Genomic DNA, 23,651 nt, shown 5'->3' with positions numbered 1-23,651 from the left:
TTTTAGAATGGCTGCTGGACTCCTCCTTTATGGTACATCAGTGTTTCTCAATTGCGGTCCTTAAAGGGACACTGAACCCAAATTTTTTTCTTTCGTGATTCAGATAGAGCATGGCATTTTAAGCAACTTTCTAATTTACTCCTATTATCAAATTTCTTCATTTTCTTGGTTTCTTTATTTGAAATGCAAGAATATAAGTTTAGATGCCGGCCCATTTTTGGTGAACAACTTGGGTTGTCCTTGCTGATTGGTGGATAAATTCAGCAACCAATAAAAAAAGTGCTATCCAGAGTCCTGAACCAAAAAAAGCTTAAATGCCTTCTTTTTCAAATAAAGATAGCAAGAGAATGAAGAAAAATGTATAATAGGAGTAAATTAGAAAGTTGCTTAAAATTGCATGCTCTATCTGAATCACGAAAGAAAAAAAATTGGGTTCAGTGTCCTTTTAAGGACTCCTAACAGGCCAGATTTTCATTATAGCTGAACTAGTGCACAAGTGAAATAATCAGCTGATGGGTGAGAGAAGGTTAGTAACTATGGTTCATCAGCTGATGACTTAACCTGTGTAATGGTTCAGCTATAATGAAAACCTGGCTTGTTGGGGGTACTTGAGGGCTGCGGTTGTGAAACAATGTGTTACATCATCATGTTCTAAGTTGTGTCGGTTGTTCCCTAACATTTGTTCCCGTGCTTGAGGGATCAGGAAGAGCAGGGGACATTTTACATGAATGGACCACCTTGAAACAAATATACTTCCGTTTTTTTTAGAAAGCTTTCTCATTGAAGTGAATCTAACACCCTTTTTCTTAAAGGACCAGTCAACACAGTAGATTTGCATAATCAATGCAATAGCACTTAGTCTGAACTTCAAATGAGTAGTAGATTTTTTTTCTGACAATTTTAAAAGTTATGTCTTTTTCCACTCCCCCTGTACCATGTGACAGCCATCAGCCAATCACAAATGCATATACATACCATGTGACAGCCATCAGCCATTCACAAATGCATACACGTACCATGTGACAGCATCAGCCATTCACAAATGCATACACACTTATTCTTGCACAAGCTCAGCAGGAGCTGGTGACTCAAAAAGTTTAAATATAAAAAGACTGTGCACATTTAGTTAATGGAAGTAATTTGGAAAGTTGTTTAACCCCTTAATGACCACAGCACTTTTCCATTTTCTGTCCGTTTGGGACCAAGGCTATTTTTACATTTTTGCGGTGTTTGTGTTTAGCTGTAATTTTCCTCTTACTCATTTACTGTACCCACACATATTATATACCGTTTTTCTCGCCATTAAATGGACTTTCTAAAGATATCATTATTTTCATCATATCTTATAATTTACTATAAAAAAATTATAAAATATGAGGAAAAAAATGAAAAAAACACACACTTTTTCTAACTTTGACCCCCAAAATCTGTTACATATCTACAACCACCAAAAAACACCCATGCTAAATAGTTTCTAAATTTTGTCCTGAGTTTAGAAATACCAAATGTTTACATGTTCTTTGCTTTTTTTGCAAGTTATAGGGCCATAAATACAAGTAGCACTTTGCTATTTCCAAACAATTTTTTTTTTCAATATTAGCGCTAGTTACATTAGAACACTGATATCTTTCAGGAATACCTGAATATCCCTTGACATGTATATATTTTTTTTTAGTAGACATCCCAAAGTATTGATCTAGGCCCATTTTGGTATATTTCATACCACCATTTCACCGCCAAATGCGATCAAATACAAAAAATCGTTCACTTTTTCACAAATTTTTTCACAAACATTCGGTTTCTCACTGAAATTATTTACAAACAGCTTGTGCAATTATGTCATAAATGGTTGTAAATTCTTCTCTGGGATCCCCTTTGTTCAGAAATAGCAGACATATATGGCTTTGGCATTGCTTTTTGGTAATTAGAAGGACGCTAAATGCCACTGCGCACCACACGTGTATTATGCCCAGCAGTTAAGGGGTTAATTAGGGAGCTTTTAGGGAGCTTGTAGGGTTAATTTTATCTTTAGTGTAGTGTAGTAGATAACCCCAAGTATTGATCTAGGCCCATTTTGGTATATTTCATGCCACCATTTCACCGCCAAATGCGATCAAATAAAAAAAAAACGTTAAATTTTTCACAATGTTAGGTTTCTCACTGAAATCATTTACAAACAGCTTGTGCAATTATGGCACAAATGGTTGTAAATGCTTCTCTGGGATCCCCTTTGTTCAGAAATAGCAGCCATATATGGCTTTGGCGTTGCTTTCTGGTAATTAGAAGGCCGCTAAATGCTGCTGCGCCTCACACGTGTATTATGGCTAGCAGTGAAGGGGTTAATTAGGGAGTTTGTAGGGAGCTTGCAGGGTTAATTTTAGCTTTAGTGTAGAGATTAGACTCCCACCTGACACATCCCACCCCCTGATCCCTCCCAAACAGCTCCCTTCCCTCCCCTACCCCACAATTGTCCCGCCATCTTAAGTACTGGCAGAAAGTCTGCCAGTACTAAAATAAAAGGGTATTTAAAAATAATACTTTTTTTTAGCATATTTACATATGCTACTGTGTAGGATCCCCCCCTTAGCCCCCAACCTCCCTGATCCCCCCCAAAACCGCTCTCTAGCGGTTTTGGGGGGGATGAGTTTGCAAAAAAATATGTTTTTTTTTATTTTTTGCCCAGTTTTTCTGTAGTGTAGCTTCCCCCTCCCCACAGACCAACCCCACCACCTAACTGATTGTTTTCTTTTTTAATCTGATTTTTTTATTTTTACTATTTTTTTTTTTATTTTCTTACACTTTTTTTTCTGTGTGTAGCAGTTCCCACCCACTCCCTCCCCGTGCACGCGCCCGCCCCACCCTCCCGTGCACGTGCACGCATCAGTGCGCGCCCCTTGGCATCCCCGCCCACGATCCCGCCCCCCTCCACATCACGAGGGCCATCGGTCCGGCTCCCACCCACCAACGCAGTAAGCCACCGATCTCCGGTGCAGAGAGGGCCACAGAGTGGCTCTCTCTGCACCGGATGGCTTAAAAAGGTTATTGCAGGATGCCTCTATATCGAGGCATCACTGCAATAACTGGAAAGCAGCTGGAAGCGAGCAGGATCGCTTCCAGCTGCTTTCCACACCAAGGACGTGCAGGGTACGTCCTCAGGCGTTAACTGCCTTTTTTTTGAGGACGTACCCTGCACATCCTCTGTCGTTAAGGGGTTAAAATGGCATGCTCTATCTGAATAATGAAAATTTTATTTTGATTGAGTGTCCCTTTAAGTAGACTGTATTATAAAGTGAGAACATAACAAGCTATTGTGTCCTTGGATTTCTTAGATTACAAATCGCAGTGAACGTGCATGAATCGTCGTATACGACATGCTGGTGATTCACTACCCCTCAGAATATGATCATGTAACATAGAAGGAGCTTGGCAGCCATTTTAAAACTGCAACTGAAAAAAACCTTGATTTTGCCTACATTGAATAAAAGAATGCTACCTGGGATAATGTACTATGGAATAATTAGGGGGCAAGGAATCCAAAAATGTGAGTCTATTATTGATGTAGACTACTTCTTTAAGTGATTAGCACAAGTATAGCAATACATGGCGAAAAGGGAGGTTTAAAGGGACATTAAGCACTAAATAAATGCTAGATAGAATGATGCAGTCAAAGAAAAAATTAGTCTGAGAATAACATATAGATGTATTTTTTAAAGTTTCATTAGCTGTTTAAAGTGAAAGTCAACCATAGCATTTTTGAAACGCTAGGGTTGACTGTTGAAACAAATAAAGGGCACTTTCATTCATGAAGTATAACATGCAGAAAGTGCCTTTATTCGTTTCAACCGTTCGCCATTCTTAGCTGCTACAGCAGCCCACGGTAAAAAAATATTTTGCTGAGAGGTGAAGTTTTCACCTCTTAGCAAATAGCTGTGCGGTAAATCCAGCTCCCATGGGCGCCAAACCGGATTTACCACAAGGCTATTGGCTATTAGGTAACGTTTTCACCGTGGGCTGCCGTTTTGGCCGTGGGCTGCCGTTGCAGCTAAGAACGGCAAGTGGTTGAAACGAATAAAGGCACTTTCTGCATGAAGTATCTTATACTTCATAAATGAAAGTGCCCTTTATTTGTTTCAACAGTCAATCCTTGCGTTTCAAAAACGCTATGGTTGACTTTCAATTTAAATATGGACAACATAAGTGTAAAGTTTTAGTGTCTATAAAACAATGGGAACTGCCATGTTATAACTTAGGTTACCTTCTCTGCTGTGGCCAAATAGTGACAGTTATAAATAAGTCACTAGAGTGCAGCCAATGGCTGTGTGGAATATAACAGTGCACTGCACTTCCATTTCTAACAAAAACAAAAAAGCTCACAATTTCAGAATGGAATTACAGGAAAATGGGACAAAATAAATTATGAAAGTATTGCAGAGGTTTTTTATATATATAATTTATCATTCTATATCACCATCTCAAAGTATTTAATGTCCCTTTAATAATAAAGCCAAGAATCATTGGTAGAAACTAATAAGTCTCTCACCAGTACCCATACTTTTTAAGGTCTCTTATTTTAATAAAGGAAAACCAACCATAAAGATGTATGCATTTGTAAATAGTAAAATATTTATTGCTTAAACAATGGCAAACACTTTGTAATTACAACATTGGTAATCAGTCTTTCAAAAGATTAACATATCAGCATATCATTCAGAGTTTGAATGTTATTAGAATTACTTAACACCATGTTTGCTGCAATTTTGTCAGTGGTCAAACACCATCAATCATTTTCCGTAATTAGAGAAGCATATTTGGAACTGTCATTGTTTTAACAAAATCGGCAATTTTTGGCTTAAAGGTAGACTCAAGTCAAAATGAAACTTTCATGATTTTTATTGTTTTAAAAGATAGATAATCCCTTTATTACCCATTCCCCGGTTTTGCATAACCAACACAGTTATAATAATACACTTTTTACCCCTGTGATTACCTTGTATCTAAGAACCTTCTGACAGCCCCCTGATCACATGACTGTGACTATTTATTTATCTATCTATTGACTTGCATTTAGCATTGTGTTGTGCTAAATCTTAAATAACTTTCTGTGCCTGAACACAGTGTTATCTATATGGCCCACATGAACTATAAAGTCTCTTGTTGTGAAAAGCAATTTAAAAAGCATGTGATAAGAGGCAGCCCTCAAGGGCTTAGACATTAGCATATGAGCCTACCTAGGTTTAGTTTCAACTAAGAATACCAAGAGAAAAAAGCTAATTTGATTATAAAAGTAAATTGAAAAGTTGATTAAAATTACATGTCCTATCTGAATAATGAAAGTTTAATTTTGACTAGACTGTCCCTTTAAAGCCATTAAATGCAGCTGAATTTTATAATCAACAAATGCATAATACATATATAATGCAATAATACTTAGGCTGTATTTCAAATGAGTAGTGAATTTGTTTATTGATACATTTTAAAGGTACTTAATTTTCCCAGCCCCCTGCATCGTGTGACAGTCATCAGTCAATCACAAATGCATATATGTATATATTGTGAATTCTTGCACATACTCAGTATGATATGGTGCCTCAGAAAGTGTGCACATAAAAATAGTGCCCATTTTGACTCTGGAAGTAAAGATTTTTTTAAAAAAAATTAAATTGCATGCTCTATCTAAATCATAAAAATGTATCATTTTGACTTTAGCGTCCATTTAAGCATTTTGTATTACAATCTCAAACTGTTCACTGTTCCTTTTAAATATCTTCAAAGCAAATGAGGAACAGGATATGTGAAACTGCAGTGTGTGAATTCAATTATAGCTTTTATTATTTATTCCTGATTAGACAAGCCTTGTTTGAGTCAACTTTCTTCAAAATGTATTTGATATATTATTTTATTTTTTTTGAAAACTCATGTTTTGGTTCTGAAAATATAATTTATTTTTTTTATAGTGCGCCCCTCTCCACCAGTAAAGAAACCAATACTGCACTATTGTGTCATTTAAATATAAACAGCTTTTACTTAACCCCTTCCTGCCAAGAATGATTTGAAATAGAAATCACATGATCCCATATAGAAAGCGGCTATTGCTTCAGGACAGTCAAATGGTTAGGATCTTCCATGACATCCTAATGGCACTAAAGCCCTGCGCAGTTAGAATGGTATAGAACATCCTAATGGCGGGAAGGGGTTAAAAATAACTACTAAATACAGTAGTATAGCACAGTCATTAAGTGTATAATAGATAGACAATGCGAAAACACTTACGGCTAGATTACGAGTCTTGCGTTATGAGTAAAAAAGCAGCGTTAAGGCTCATAACGCTGCTTTTTTACTACCGCTGTTATAACGAGTCTTCTAGGTACAGCTGTTCCGCACACTTTTTTGGCCTTACCGCAAAACAACTTACGCAAAATGGGTATAGTCTTTTTTCAATGGGACTTCCATAGCGCTGGAATTAAAAGCTTGTCCTGGGAGGCCAAAAAGTGAGCGGTACAGCCTATCCCGTCAGTAGTTATGAGTTTTACACTACAAAGCCATAGCATAAAACTCAAAACTAAAGTGCTAAATAGTACACAAACACCCATAAACTACCTATTAACCCCTAAACCGAGGCCCTCCCGCATCGCAAACACTATAATAAAATTATTAACCCCTAATCTGCCGCTCCTGACATCGCCGCCACTATAATAAACATATTAAACCCTAAACCACCACACTCCCACCTCGCAAACACTAGTTAAATATTATTAACCCCTAATCTGCCGCCCCTAACACCGCCGCCACCTACCTACATTTATTAACCACTAATCTGCCGCCCCTAACGTCGCCGCCACTATACTAAATTTATTAACCCCTAAATCTAAGTCTAACCCTAACCCTCCCTAACTTAAATATAATTAAAATAAATCTAAATAAAACCTACAATTAATAACTAAATAATTCCTATTTAAAACTAAATACCTGTAAAATAAACCCTAAGCTAGCTACAATATAACTAATAGTTACATTGTATCTATCTTAGGTTTTATTTTTATTTTACAGGCAAGTGTGTATTTATTTTAACTAGGTAGAATAGTTACTAAATAGTTATTAACTATTTACTAACTACCTAGCTAAAATAAATACAAATTTACCTTTAAAATAAAACCTAACCTGTCTTACACTAACACCTAACCTAACCCTACAATTAAATAAATTCCCTAAATTAAATACAATTAACTAAATTCAATACAATTAGCTAAAATACAAAAGCCAATAGGATTGATCTTCAATCCTATCGGCTGATCCAATCAGCCAAAAGGATTGAGCTTGCATTCTATTGGCTGATTGGAACAGCCAATAGAATGCAAGCTCAATCCTATTGGCTGATTGGATCAGCCAATAGGATTGAAGTTCAATCCTATTGGCTGAATGCATCAGCCAATAGGATTTTTTCAACCTTAATTCCGATTGGCTGATAGAATTCTAGGGGTTAATTAATATAATATAGTGGCGGCGACGTTGGGACGGCAGATTAGGGGTTAATAATTGTAGGTAGGTGGCGGCGATGTTAGGGTCGGCAGATTAGGGGTTAATAATATTTAACTAATGTTTGCGATGCAGGAGTGCGGCGGTTTAGGGGTTAATATGTTTATTATAGTGGCGGCGACGTTGGGGGCAGCAGATTAGGGGTCAATAAATGTAGGTAGGTTGCAGCGACATTGGAGGAGGGAGATTAGGGGTTAATAAATATAATGTAGGTGTCTGCGATTTTGAGGGCAGCAGATTAGGGGTTAATATGTATAATGTAGGTGTCGGCGATGTCGGGAGCGGCAGATTAGGGGTTAATTAATATAATGTAGGTGTCGGCGATGTCGGGGGCGGCAGATTAGGGGTTATTAAGTGTAAGATTAGGGGTGTTTAGACTCGGGGTTCATGTTAGGGTGTTAGGTGTAAACATAAATTTCGTTTCCCCATAGGAATCAATGGGGCTGCGTTACGGAGCTTTACGCTGCTTTTTTGCAGGTGTTAAGTTTTTTTTTAGCCGGCTCTCCTTGACTTAAGCAGCGCTGGTATTGGAGTGCGTTATGGAGCACAATTTTGCTCTACGCTCACTTTTTGTCTTTTAAGCCCGGGTTTAGAAAAACCCGTAATACCAGCGCTGTAGGTAAGTGAGCGGTGACAATAACGCAAAACTCGTAATCTGGCCGATAGTTTGAATTTCACAAGTAGTTTGTTTTTGACAATTTCCAAACTTAGTTTTATTTTCCTCCCCATTGCATCGCGTGACAGCCATCAGCCAATTAAAAAAAAAAAAGTGTGCATAATAAAATATTATATGTATTTTGGTAATGTAAGTATATTGGAACGTTTTTCATACTCTTCCTGAATCATGAAAGTTTAAGTTTGACTTTAGTGGTCCTGTAACAGTTTTTTTCAGACAAAAAGAAAATAGATCAACAGAAATAAATGTTGCCGTTCATATAAATGATGCCTTTTTTAGCACAATGTCCCTTTAAAGACCCTATAAAACAGAATTAGAAACACCAACAATCAAAAGCCAATCTTTAGTATTGTCTGTAGCTACCCATGAGCTTTTAAAAAAATAAATGAAAGGGGCTCACACGTAAATTAGTGCCGTAACTTGAGTAAGTAAGATACAATGCCTTAGTTCAACCAGCTTTATTAACAACATGAACATGGGCTAGTTCCAGCCAATAAGTGTTTAAACGTGTCTTCTTAGTCTTTGCTGTTACAAGAGAGAAAAGATATTGTTAGACTAATATTTTCTTTTGAAGATCATAGATCTTGGAATGACAAAGCATCAAGGCTGAATGCCGACTCTCCAGGCGATGTTTATTACTATTAATATTATGAGACAGTGTTCTTCAGTTCAGTGACTAGAATCATTAATTCTCTGATTTATTGGGAAAATGGGTAGCATGTTTCACCTCTTAATATGCTGAAAGTCAACTATTATAGAATGAATGTATAATTGTGCAAGTCATAGTTTGTATGTATAGTGTATATATATATATATATATAAACATCACATTGATTAGCCTCAGTTCTATGGCGACTTTGCAGCTTCTTTTTAGCCCAGTAATGCTTTTCACAGAGTAGAGCTTTCCTGTAGTATATCCGTCTGATCCCGCCTATTACGGTCAGTCCAGCGCCAAAATACCAGGCAATTCCTCTCTGTACAAGGAACACAGCAACCCCAGACGATCATATATACAATGCTTGTTTCACTGTTGATTAATAATCCTTGCATGATGGTGGTGTATATTGATAATTTACTATACAATTCTGTGTGAATCTCTGTGAAGAAAAGTGTATAGTAAAAAGCACCCAATTCCTACTAAATCCTGTGCAAACAAAACAATTTGAATTTAATGTTTATTGATGAGGATGATAATAAAAATCTGGGGTCAGTAATGAACTCTTCTGAAAACCTAAGATCTTTACACCAAAACTGCACATTAATATAAAACAATCACACCTCCATATGCTTCAGCATTGGAATAAATATAGAAGCAGTCTATGACTAAACACATATTGTATTTGTTGAGCTCAGTTTATTTTGCTTGAATACTTTAAATTTAGTAAATAAGCCAGGAAAGTAAAGCACGCTTAAAGGGATACAAAACCCAATTATTTTATTTCATGATTCAGATAGAGCATGCAATTTTAAGCAACTTTCTCGTTTACTCCTATTATCATTTTTTCTTCATTCTCTTGGTATCGTTATTTAAATAGCACAAATGTAACGCTTAGGAGCCCGCCCATTTTAGGTTCAGTACCCTGGATCACCAATTGGGTAATATGCAAGTCTGTCAAAAGAACTGAGATAAGGAGGCAGTCTGTAGAGGCTTAGATACAAGGTAATCACAGAGATAAAAAGTATATAACCCAGGGAATGGGTAATAAAGGTATTATCTATCTTTTTAAACAATTAAAATGTTGGTGTAGACTGTCCCTTTAACGTTTTTTATTTATAAAAGAAAAGGAACCCTTAAAGGCAAACCTAGGGATCATGAAAATCATAGTTCTTCGGGTAAACTATTATAATATTTTCAATATTTTTACACACACACATACAGCATGTGTGTATGTATGTATATATATATATATATATATATATATATATATATATATATATATATATATATATATATATATATATAAATGCAGCAAAATTGTCACTTTAATTTATTACTCTGGAGAGAAAAGTTACTATTATACCACTATTGTACTCGACAATATACCTGGAAATTAAATTTGAAATTGTCCACTATGAATGTTTACTAGTCTAGAACTAGTAGGAAATCCCAGCTATGTATATAGTATAATATTATGGTTGCATCCTGCATTTAAAACATCAAATAGCTTTTGTAACTATAAACTATATTACATTGAGACATTTGTGATAATAATGAAGAGCAGGTCTTCAAGTAAGCATAGAAATCAATGTACAGTGTCCTCTTAGTAATTGATTACTAGTAATGGGTTTAAAAAAAACTTCTGTTTAAGTTCGCATCATGAGCCACATCATTTCTTTAAAGCCCAATAAGATCACAACTAGCAGTTGGAGGATGGTGCATCTTGTTTACCGTCAGAAATTTCTTGAGTGCTTTTAGTGTCCGCCCCTTTTCTGCAGAGCAGCACATTCTTGTAAGCTTCTTTAAAACCCGGAGACAAAAATCCATACAATATAGGGTAAAGACATGATTTTAAGTAAGGTATGAGTAAAACAATGTAGAGCATTACATCACTAAGATCCTCTAAGTTCCTGTATACTTTCATTGTTTCCAGGACATCCACGGGAAGCCAGAAAATGATAAAGACAATGTAAAGAGCGACAATCATTATCAGATTTTGCTTGATAGTAGAACTAGTTGGTTTCTCTTGTTGCTTAATGCGAACTATAGTGAGAATGAGGCAGATACAAATGATTAAGAATGGCAACGCAAAAGTCATGGACAATTGGTAGGATATAATGATTTGAGACCAAAATATTATTGGTTCGGGCCAAATGATCTTACATGAATAAAACTCATTCATATCAGAATATCTAAATAGGGGGATTACTAGTAGCAAACACAGAGCCCATACAAAGCTGCTTGCTCCTATGGCTATCTTGGATCCAAGCCGTTGGTTTGAGAAGGCAGGAAAATACACCAGTACACAGTCACTAATGGAAAGGGTAACCAGGAAGTAGATACTAGAGCATTTAGTCCATGTTAGTAGAGTCCAGTATACCCTACACATGAATCCCCCCAATGGCCAGTAGGACAAAGCTACTTCAATAGCATCTATTAGCAAGCAGATCATATGAAGCAGGTCGGCCACAGCCAGACTTAACACATAAATGTTGGTAACTGTCCTCATTTTTTGATACCTCAAAATGACATAGATGGCCAAGGCATTTCCAACGAGACCAAACAAACATATAAACAAGTATAGTATGTAAATGTTAGAAGTCTCAGTGTAATCAATTAAATCCACATAGGATAAGTTAAAATGGTTGAAATCTTCGTCTTCTAGATCTAAATGATCGATAGTAAATGATTCCATATTTCTGTTGGGGGTGAAAACGCCAAATAATTCTTGAATTTCTGCAAAATAAATAAATAAATTAATTTATAAACAATTCAACATCATTGACTAATGCTAAGGGGCACTTAAAGGGACATTAAACACTAAATAAATAGATAGATAGAATGATGCACTCAAAGAAAAGATTAGTCTGAGAATAACATATACAGTAGATATATTTTTAAAGTTTAAACATTGACAAAATAAGTGTAAAGTTTGAGTGTATATAAAACAATGGGAGCTTCCATGTTGTAACTTAACTTTCTGCTGTAGCCAATTAGGAACAGTTATAAATAGGTCACTAGAGTTTGCAGCCAATGGCTGTGTGCGACATAACAGTGTTCAGCACTTCCATTTCTAACAGGAACTGACAAGCTCACAATTTCAGAGTGGAATTACAGGAAAAGGGAACAAAATAAATAAAGTATATTGCAGAGTTTTTTATATATATATATATATATATATATATATATATATATATATACAATTTATCATTTTATATAACCATGTTTAATGTCCCTTTAAGTCAAACTTATTTTTAAATTATTCATATAGAAAAGGTAATCTTAAAAAAAAAAATGTTTCATTTTAATTCCATAATCAAATTGTGCACAGTCTTTTTACATGCAAGCTTTATTAGACCCTAGCTCCTACTGAGCCTGTGCAAGAGTTCACCGTGTATATGTATATGAGTCTGATTTGCTGAAGGAAATTTTCCTTTAGTCACCCATATATCAGCAGTTAAAGGACTGTTACATTCCAGTAGAATTGCATAATCAAAAAATGCATAATACAAAGACAATGCAATATAATTTATTCTGACTTTCAAATGAGAAGTAGATTTCTTTCTGACCCAAAGTAAAGGGACAGTCTATACCCAATACATAATTTTGATTACTTATTTTTACATACCAGGGAAGCATACTGCAGCTGGTCCCAAATCTATAAACTTCTAAGAAGTACATGAAACATTGAAATCTTTATAATTTGTTAGGAGCCAAAAATGGCCACCAAGCTCCGCCCACCTATTGTATGTATATTGTGGAATGTAAGTTTCTCCAATCACGATTGACTCTTACATTTTTGTTTTCTACTCGCACACACTGATTTTTGCATGTGCAATTCGAAATAGCAAACTGAAAAATATTAAACGTGCACTGCTTAGCTGTCATACAAGAAAACAGCTAATTGGACAAGAAGAAAGCTGTGGGTGGAGCTTGTTGGCCATTTTTAGCTGCTAACAAACAATGATTATTTAATAGTTTCATGTACTTCTTACAAGCTTATAGATTTGGAACACATTGCAAGATTCTTGTCTGGTATGTAACAATAAGTAATAAAGAATAAGTAATGGGTCTAGATTGTCCCTTTAAGAATATCCTTAGATTTCTCTGCCCCTGTATCATGTGACAAGCAATAGCAAATCACAGAATCATATATGTATGCACTGTGAACTCTTGCAAATGCTGAGAAGGAGCTAGTTCTTCAAAAAATGTGTAGATAAAAAGATTCTGTATGATTTGATAACGGAATTAATTAAAAAAAAATTAAATTGTATGCTCTATCTCAATAATAAAGTATATTTTTCACTTCAGTGTTCCTTTAATTTGTGCATTGTAAGAGGTGTATATACACAATAAGTTTTTTATATTTGCACAGTACATACCAGCAATTATGCCCTGCAACAGCAAATGATCTGCTGAACAACAAATAATTGTATATATGCATAATATATATGAGCAGCTAAATTGAGAGTAAATAAAGTACCTTGTAATTACAAGACATTTCTGTTGTGTTGCTATAGAAAAACATAAGACAAGTCTTAACCTTCTTTAGAACAAATATAAATAAAGTACATTGTTTTGCACTATTTTTCAGTTAAAGCCAATTAGGTACTGACCTAATGACCTTATACAACTTTGTATCATTTGCAAAAATAGAGCTGTTGCTATACAATCCTTGCTCCAAGTCGTGAATAATAATATTAAACCCTTAAAGGGATACTAAACCCATTTTTTTTTATTTCATGATTCAGATAGAGCATGAGATTTTAAGCACCTTTCTAATTTACTCCTATTAACAATTTTTCTTTGTTCTCATGCTATCTTGATTTGAAAAAGCAGTACTGTAAGCTTTAGAGCCAGACCATTTTTTGTTCAGCACATGGGTAGCACTTTCTGATTTGTGGCTAAATGTAGCAAACCAATCAGCAGCTCTACCAAGGTGCTGAACTAAAAAAATGGGCCGGCTCCTAACCTTTTATTACTGCTTTTTCAAATCAAGATAACATGAGAACAAAGAAAAATTGATAATAGGAGTAAATTAGAAAGTTGCTTAAAATTGCATGCTCTATCTGAATCATGAAAGAAAAAAAATGAGGGGTTAGTATCCCTTTAAGGACCAGCGACTTACAGGGTATATTTATATATCTTTTTATATGGGGATTGCCTTTTTAATAGTGCGGTCTTACCACCAGCAGCTAGAGTGTGCTATTTCCGGTGGCCAGCAGAAGGGAGGGAGGGTATAATAGCATGATCAATATGCAAGCGGCAGGACACACTCTATAATAACCAAGAAAACCCTTAACGTCCAGCGTCATACAGGGTACGTCATGGTTGTTAAGGGGTTAAAAAGAACAGGGTCCAGTACTGATCCCTGGGGTTCTCCTCTGATTACCTTTGTCCAATCTGAGTATGATCCATTTACTACTACTCATCTTTTATCCAGTTATTTATCCATGAGCTAACATTTTCAGCTATTCCCAGTCCCTTCATTTTGTACATTAATCTCTCATGTGGCACTGTATCAAAAGTCTTTGCAAAATCCAAGTATATCGATTGATTCCCCCTTATCTATATTTTGACTTACTTCCTCATAAAATCTAGTTAGATTAGTTTGACATGATCTATTTCTCATAAAACCATGTTAATTTTAACTCATAATCTAGGGATGTGCTGAAAGTGTGATTCGTTTGGTAGAACGGATAGTACTGTGGACATTCGTTTTGGACAATCGAATATGAATGAAAATCCATTAAAATTCGACAGTCGAATATTACTTTTATTTTCGAATGTTCATAATAAAATAGAATATCCACATTCATAATATTGAATGTAACATACAATACTATTCAGAAGTTCAATAGTTCATGTTGTAGGGAATTTAGTAAATTGATAAATAATAGATACAAATATATCAGTTCAAATGTTTCTATTTCAAATATTGCATAATTAAAATATTACATTTAAAGAGAGCATTAGAAATACTATTACAAATATATAGATTAAAATTTTCGAATTCGAATATTGTATTAGTCGAATCGTATTATTAGAAAAATTCAAATTGAATATTTAATTACATAAAGCATTAGAAATACTATTACCTAAAACGAATGTTAGAATGTTTTGCAAACATTTGAAATTCAAAACTAATGAATGAATGTGTTAAAATTAGTTTCAATTTTCGAATGTTGCAAAACATTCACCCATCCCTATCATAATCTTGTTTACACGAATATACTCATCAATATAATCTCTTATAATACCTTCAAGTATCTTGCCTACTACCGATGTCAGACTAACTGGTCTATAGCTTCCTGGATCAGCCCTGTTTCCCTTTATAAAAAGTGGCACCACATCAGCTTTTCACCAGTCCTGGGGTACTATGCCTGAGGATAATGAGTCTTGAAAAATTAGGAGTAGAGGTTTAGCTATAACAGTTATAAATTCCGATAAAATCCTTGGGCGTATTCTATCTGGACCTGGAGTTTTTTTTAAATATTTTATTTTTTCGTGTGGTATTCATAAACAGGTAAAAGAAAACAATGACAAGTCAACCATACGTAAGATGAAAAGAAAGAAATGCATATTAGGTCTTCAACCACACTTATTTTCCATTCCATTAAATCCTATTCTCTCCTCCCCTCCTCATACTTTTCTCCCTGAACACTTTTACTAACTCAAAGGGTTAGGCTCCCTCATCATTATAGGAAGTCTGGTGGACTATGCACTCTCTCCCCTTGATTGATAACTTCTCCTCTTTTCCAGCTGTATGGAATAACAAAGTCTCTTTAAATGTCCTCCTAAGGTTTTCTCTGGAGGAGAGGAGCATCAGCCCAGAGTCTATTGAAGAACTTTCCCCTTCTAATTTTCCCAACTCTATCTCTTTTCTACAAAATCCGTCCGTTCTCATTCCCCTGGGGCGCCACTCCAGGATTTATGTTCTCTGTATATTTCTCAATTTCCTATTCTATTGGTGTCTAGGTGAATATGTTCCAGTCCCCTCGTAGCTGCGCATTGAGGATAAAGTCAGAGTCCTTAAGTGGGTATAGTATTTGCTTTTGGTGTGTGAGGTCTAGCGTTTTAATGAAGGGCTCCCACTTGGTCATAAATTTTTTTGTCCTTCGTGTAATGTCCCCTTGAGTGTCCAATTGTTCTCTTGTCATCTGTTGCCGCAAAGCTCCTTTGAGCTGTGTTAGTCTAGGTGGTGTAGGGAGCATCCACTGCCCAAGAATGAGTTTCCTGGCGTGTAGTATGACATTATGGATGTATTCCACGTGATTTTTAATTATGGGCTGTGAGTGTAAGAAGAATATCATTTCCGTCGTGAATCTGAGTTTTTCCCCAGTACAACCCTCCAACCACCTCCGTGTCATTCCCCAAAACTTAGTGAGCCCTGGGCACTTCAGGATCATATGTAGGATATTGGGGTCATTGTGTGCGCATTTTGGGCACAGACCTGACGAGGTCTGTACCCATCTGTGAAACATCCTAGGTGTAATGTATACGTTATTGATCAGCTTTGTATGGGATTCTCGTATGTCATTCGACAAGGTGGCTTTTCTCACTTTCTCAAAGCTTTGCTCTATCTCTTGGTCAATGGAGTTTTGTTCCGTCAGTGTGTTCCAGACATTCTGAATATGTGATCTAAGGGTATTGTGGGGCTGAGATTGAAGGGTGTTGTAAGTGTGTGAGATGGACGTCATCCCTCCTCTTGTCAAGGTCAAAAGTTTATAAATGTCGCAATTACTGTCAGGTAAGGTTCCTGTTCTCAAAATGTCTTGCACATAGTGTCTCACCTGGAGGTAGGCAAAGTGGTGTGTATTTGGGATGTTAAAGTCATGTTGCAGTTCTCCAAAAGATCTTATTGTCTTCCCATCCTCCATCAAGATTTGTTTGACTGTGGAAATCCCCCACCCTTCCCACTGTTGAAAGGGCTTTGTAGTAATCCCCGCAGGAAAGTTAGGGTTACCTTTGAGGGGTAGGTAGATTGTGTGTTTATGTGAGACATTAAGCATCTTGCAAATCTTCCACCAGGCCCTTATGGGGTGATAGAGGGGGGGTATCTCCCTGATGGTGGGTTCTATCTGTGCGTGTGTCATGTGTGGTAGCATCTTCAGAGACCATGGTTTGGTAAGTTCAGATTCAGGTGGGCTATTGGTGAAGTGGTTTTTGTCCACCAACCAATCCATTACATATTTGGCCAGGGCTGCCCAGTTATAGTGTTCAATGTTTGGGAGTCCAAATCCTCCCACCCTAGGTTGACATGTTAGTTTGCGGTGGTTCATTCTGTGTTTCTTTCCCTGCCACAAGAAATGAAGGATTTCCTTGTTTAGTGATTTGAGATCTTGTTTGTGTAGTAGTTCAGGCAACATCTGTAGGGTGTATAAGAGCTTGGGGAATAATATCATTTTAATTAGCCCCACTCTTCCAGACAGTGAAAGCGGTAGGCCTCGCCAGTTCACTAGGAGCTGTTTAAGCTCCTTCAACAGTGGTTTAAAGTTTGCGTCATACCATTTGGCGGGGTTCAGTGCTAGATGAATCCCCAAATATTTGAAAGTGTTGTGAATGATTTTGAAGTTGTCTCTAAGAGGGGTGGAAGGTTGTGTGTCATATAGCCATAGCAGTTCGGATTTGTCTTTATTTATCCGGTATCCCGATATGTCACTGAATCCGGTAATAATCGTCATAACAGTGGGAATGTTAGTTCTAGGGTCGCTCATATACAGCACCATGTCGTCAGCAAAAAGGGACAAATGGATGGTTTCGTCACCTATTTTAAGTCCTAATGTATCAGTTCTAATTTTTATCGCTAGGGGCTCCAGTGCGAGGTCAAAAAGGAGTGGGGAGAGGGGGCACCCCTGTCTCGTACCCCTCTTAAGAGGGAATGGCTTGGATGGCGTTCCATTTATCAAGATCGCCGCTTGAGGTGCACTATAAATGGTTTTAATGGCTCTCAAGAAGGGTCCTTGTACTCCATATTTCTCCAGGGCTGTGAAAAGATGGTCCCAGAGCATCCTATCGAATGCTTTTTCAGCATCTACTAGGATCAAGCATGCGTCCTCACCCCTCCTTGGTTGGTCTTTACCCTTCCTCCCCCAGAAGTAAGCAAGTACTAATTGGAGCTGTCTCATGTTTCTAACTGCTGATCTACCTTGTACAAAACCAGTTTGATCTTTGTGTATTAGGGCAGGGAGCACCCCCGCCAGTCTATTGGCCAGTATTTTGGTGAACAACTTGTAGTCCACGTTTAGTAGGGAGATTGGTCTATACGAGGACGTCAACAGTGGGTCTCTGTCTGGCTTGGGAATCACCGTTACATTCGCCTCTGTGAAGCGATTGGACAACTTGGCCTCCCCATCCAGTATTGCATTGAATAAGGATGCTAGTGTATCTATGGTGTCTACTTTAAGCATCTTGTAGAATTCCCCGGGTAGCCCATCTGGTCCCGGGGTCTTCTCAAGTGGGAGTGAATCAATCGCCTTACCAACCTCTAAAGGGTGGATTGGGGCGTTAAGCTTTTGTGCTTGTTCTACATCTAGTTGTGGCAAATGTAAGTCTTTCCAGAAAAGGTCTTTTTTGTCTGAGTCGATCTCTTGTGAGCTGTAGAGGTCTGAGTAGTAGTCAATAAATGCTTTGTGTATGTCTGTTTCTTGTGTGAGAATCTTGTCACCTTGTCTTACGGCTGTTATGGTGCTGGATTTCCTCTCAAGTTTAGTGAGCCTTGCTAGGAGTTTACCGGCACGATTGCCAAAGCGGTAATATTTGGCCTGTAGTCTATTGTGAGCAGTGATAGAGGATTGAGTAAGATATGTGTCCCTGAGGCATTTTGTGTCTCTATATTTCGTTCTGTTCAAGTCTGTGGGGTTTCGTAAGTATTGGTTTCTAGCGTTCAGCAATTGACGGAGGAGTAGGTCGCCCCTCAACTTACGGGTTTTGGTTACTTTGGCTGCATATGCTGTGACCACCCCTCTTAGCACTGCTTTCGCTGATTCCCAAAATAGGGAGATGTCTCTAAGGTGTTGGATGTTCAAATCTTTATATCCCAGCCACTCCCCAATTAAATGTTTATGAAAGTTCAGATCGTGGTATAAGTGGACGGGGAACCTCCATCTGCGAGCCTGTCTGTGTGATGTGGTGGTGTTTATAGTGATTGAGACTGGTGCATGGTCTGAGATTGTAATTGGGTCAATTCGTGCATCTGTAATCCGGGGGCAGAAGGAGTCTGTTACCAAGAAGTAGTCTATACGGGATAGCGTGGTTTTAGATGGGTGTAGGCAAGTATAGTCTCTAGACTCTGGATTACGGTTCCTCCAGATATCAGAGAGTGACAGAGTGTTCCTAAAGTTTTTGAGGATGAGGGTTTCCCTTTTGGAACTAGGCCAGGATTGAGCTGAATGTGTAGGAAGGTGTGGATTTCGGAATCTGTCTGCTGGGGTGTGTGGTGCTATGTTAAAGTCCCCTCCTGCAATGATGGGAAGGTCGGAGAATTGAATAAGTTGGGTCTGTATTTGGGTCAAGAAGTGTTTCTTTTCGGTATGGGGACCATATATTCCGCATAACACCAAGTGTAGTTTGTCCACTTCCAATTTAATAATTAGGTACCTACCCTCTTTGTCAGCTATCGTGTGTGAGATAGTGTAGTCCAAGCCTTTTCGAAATAAAATAGCAACACCTCTCGCCCTCCTTGACTCATACGGTGTGTATAGAACCTCCCCCACCCAACTCTGTTTCAGCTTCTGGTGTTCTGTTTGTGAGAGGTGTGTTTCTTCTAATATCGCTATGTCAGCCCTCTTAATGTTTAACTGCCTAAGAATCGTTTTCCTCTTCATTGGGGAAGTGATCCCTCCCACGTTCCATGTGATTAATTTCATCTTATACTGGGACAGGTGTCAGTCTGAGGTGTTTCTGAATACCAATGTATGGTGTGGCTCGCTTTGCTCTTAGAATGTGGTTTAGGGTCTCCCCAGCTATCTAGTAGTTACTTACACTCAGTGTATGGCGGGGTTTCTATAACCTCTTTCCCCCGGAGTGACGCCCCGAGGTTACACGGATCTGGCTGGTTTGACGTTTACACTTCAAAAGAGAGACAAACAGTGTTAACCAATGAAATGACAAACAATAATGCTTTTTGCAAACAGTATTCCCTCCTCCCCCCACAATCCCCAACCGTTAAAGAACAAAAACAGCACTTCTATAAAAGAGTCCCCCCCCCCCTCACATTTCAAAGATATCAGTCTGCGTGACTGAGCTTATAGTCTGTCTTTGGTAATGAATGCTGTGGACCTACAATGAGTTTCAAGTTGGTGGATCAGTGTCTCTGCCCTGCTCAGCTCTTTGACGTTCTCTCTCCGTCTGTAGATGAAGGTTCAGTTGGTCTGGTGAGTCAAAGAACAGAGGGCCTCTTGCTGTCTGGAGTCTCAGGCGTGCTGGGAACAGTAAAACCGCTGATCTGCCCTGGTCAATTAGTTGTTTGCAATATGGTGAGAATTCTCTCCTTCGAGCTGCTACTGTGGCAGAGTAGTCCTGAAACAAATAAATTCTTTTCCCTTCATATTCCAATGGGGAAGTTTTCCTGTAGGCTTGCAGGATGGTGACTTTGTCCTGGAAGCTAAGGTACTTCACCATAACTTGGCGTGGTTGTTGGTTGTTTCCTCCCTGCTTTCTTGGGTCTCCCACTCTGTGCGCTCTTTCCGCCGTACAGGGTAGACAATCTTGTGAGATTTTTAATAACTTTGGTAGGATATTTTCTGCGAACTCCATCAGTTGCGTGGGCAAGATAGACTCTGGAACCCCCACTATTCGCAGGTTATTTCTTCGCGATCTGTTCTCCAGATCATCGATCTTAGCCCATAATCTCTCATTTTGTTGTTGTAGCGTTTGAACATTAGATTCAGTCTCTCTGTGGCGGAGTTCACTGTCTGCAACCTTCTGCTCCACCTGTGTCAGTCTGCCATTGAAAGATTTAACTTCTGCTGTAAGTGAGTCCATTCCTGACTGGAGCTGATCAATTTTTGGCAAAAACAGAGCTGAGATCTGGGAGACTATTGGGTGAGCGTCTATAGTATTGTTGGGGAGCATGTCGTCAGCTGGCACTGCCACCTGTTGTATTTCTACTTGATTCTTTCTCTTGTCAGCGTTTTTAAGTCTGTTCGTCATTGTGACAGTTGTTTTAGTGAAAGAGTCGTAATACTTTTGCATACAGGTGAGCGGGTCTTGTAGCTGATAATTCCAGCTAAGAATAAAGATGTGGTGTTTCTGTGACAGGTGAAAAGGTCTAATCCACTGAACTGTAGGAATACACTGTCAGGGTTGAAATGATCAGGTCCATCAGAGAGTCTGAAAGTCTTTACTGCGCGGTGGGTGAGTGAGGGGGTATGAACTCACATCAGTTTAGCCCTGCATGTTACCAAAGGGTACCACCATTAATGTGAACAATATGGCTGTAGCTGGGGAGATTTATCTTGTCAGCCAGAGGTGAGTCCCCCAGTGATCAGGGCAAGGGTGCCGGTAACTCCTTTGCAATTGTGACTGGGGAGTTGCAACCTGCTAGTGTCCCACTTCTTTACTGTTTTCCCAGACACTCAGCACTGCTCTATAAGGGTGAGGCGCTGTAAAGGTTACCTGCACGCCTAGTGTTTATTATACTTGTGTAACTTTTGGCTCCAGACGGATACTATGCTGGGAGGTAGCGAGTAGTTTTTTGTTTGTTTTGTTCCCCCTTCTTTCCCTGCCTTAACTCCGTAATGTGAAGCTATATGTTAGGCTCAATCTCCCTTATCCTGGATCAGTTTGGGTTCGGGTAGCAGCTTGTGTGTCTGAACCCTATATAGTTACTTTCACTCTAGTCAGGTTGTGCGTGGGGCGGGTGCTGCGCGGCTTTCTCTTCCTCCCCTCAATGTTTTTTTAAAATGGCGGTTTCCCGCTCTCTGTAAAACTCACCCTCTGGTCGGAGTCTCCGGTACCGCTATGTCTACTTTTGCTGAGACTATTCTCAGGGTCAGATTTTCCCCTCGCACTCTGAGCCAATGTTAGTTTATCTCTGTGTCTTCCGCGGTCACCTCCGCGACCGCTCTGTTCTCCTCCTTTCCGTTAACTTTTGCGGTGGGGGAATCGGGTGTTAGATTCCTGTCTGATTTGTCTCCGGGCAGTCTCCTCTCACCCCTGCCAAGGATATCTCCTGGACCTGGAGTTTTATTTAACATAATATTATCTAGTTTTTCCCTGAAATCCTCTAGAGATAACTCAGGTGTTGATGTACATATGTTATACATTTATCCTCTGTGTTTTTATTTAAGAATACTTGGTCCCAATTTATATTACTACTTATGAGAAGTGTTTTGAACATGACCATGTCATGGCTCCATATTAATTGTTACATGAAGTTATCTTTGAGAACATTTAAAAAGCTATCTCCCTTAAAGGGACAGTCAAGTCCAAAAAAAACTCATGATTCAAATAGGGCATGTCATTTTAAACAACTTTCCTATTTACTTTTATCACAAATTTTGCTTTGTTCCCTACGTATTCTTAGTTGAAAGCTAAACATAGGAGGTTTATATGCTAATTGCTTAGACCTTGAAGGCCGTCTCTGCATTTGACAGTTTTTCACCACTAAAGGGCATTATTTAATGTGTTTCATATAGATAACATTGAGCTCATGCACATGAATTTACCGAGGAGTGAGCACTGATTGGCTAAAATGCGTCTGTCAAAAGAACTGAAATAAGGGGGCAGTCTGCAGAGGCTTAGATACAAGGTAATCACAGAGGTGAAACATGTATTATTATAACTGTGTGACACGTGCAATTAGTTTCGGCCGAATTTCGTTTCACCTGAATTTTGGCCGATTTGGAGATTCGGATGAATCTGAATTTCCAAATTGGCACCATAATTACAATTCCAAAAACTAATAAATCTGTTACCGAATTTTCTGATCCATTCTTTATTCATATTTGGAATTTTTCAGTGTTCTAATCTAAACCGCCGTTCCCTGACATCGCCAACACTAACTAAAACCCAAAATAAAGCAATTAACCCCTAAACCGTCATTCCACAACAACGCCGACAATAACTAAATCTATTAACCTCTAAACCGCAGTTCCCCAACATAGCTGATAATAACTAAACCTACTAATCCCTAAACTGCAGTTCCCCGACATCGCTGACACTAACTAAACCTATTTACCTCTATGGCGCAATTCCCCGACATCGCTGACACTAACTAAACCTATATTAACCCCTAATCCGCAGTTCCCCAACATCGCCAACACTAATTAAAACATTAAATAAAGCTATTAACCCCTAAACCACAGTTGCCTGACATCGCCGACACTAACTAAACATATTGACTCCTAAAACACAGTTCCCCGACAACGCCGACACTAAATAAACCTATTGACCCCTAAAACACAGTTCCCCAACATCGCCGACACTAACTAAACCTAATGACCCCTAAACAGCAGTCCCCGACAGCGCCAACACCCTAAATAAAGCTATTAACTGTTAAACTGCTGTTCCCAAACATCGCCAAAACACTAACTAAACCTATTAACCCCTAAACCTCCCCCCACATCGCCAACAAAAAATAAATAAAACAAACACCCCTTAACATTATAAACCCCCACCCCCCAAACCCACAAAGTAAAAAAAAAAAAATATATACCCATTGCCCTCGAAAAGGGCATTGGTATGGGCATTGCCCTTAAAAAGGGCATTCAGCTCTTTTTCAGCCCATTAAAAATAAAAAAGCCCTAATCTAAAAAAAACACCCCAAAAATAAAAAATCCC

At 38.2% G+C, this 23,651-nt stretch overlaps 1 protein-coding gene across 4 annotated transcripts in view; it reads right to left on the bottom strand.

Annotated features, from left to right (window-relative positions):
* Window positions 1-9,543: 9,543 nt before the first annotated feature.
* Window positions 9,544-23,651, bottom strand: part of LOC128642126 (somatostatin receptor type 5-like) — a 62,248-nt gene continuing 48,140 nt past the window's right edge. For 3 of the 4 annotated variants that reach the window (XM_053694803.1, XM_053694801.1, XM_053694804.1), the window contains exon 2: window positions 9,544-11,603. In XM_053694803.1, coding sequence (XP_053550778.1) covers window positions 10,567-11,562 — 996 coding nt within the window. In that variant the 5' untranslated portion in view covers window positions 11,563-11,603 and the 3' untranslated portion in view covers window positions 9,544-10,566. Of the gene's footprint in view, window positions 11,604-19,850; window positions 19,938-23,651 lie in introns of all 4 variants that reach the window. The other variant, XM_053694802.1, reaches the window with a different exon arrangement.

The sequence above is a fragment of the Bombina bombina genome, chromosome 11, assembly GCF_027579735.1.
Source record: "Bombina bombina isolate aBomBom1 chromosome 11, aBomBom1.pri, whole genome shotgun sequence".
NCBI lineage: Eukaryota > Metazoa > Chordata > Amphibia > Anura > Bombinatoridae > Bombina > Bombina bombina.
This window is presented reverse-complemented; position numbering and strand designations above follow the sequence as displayed.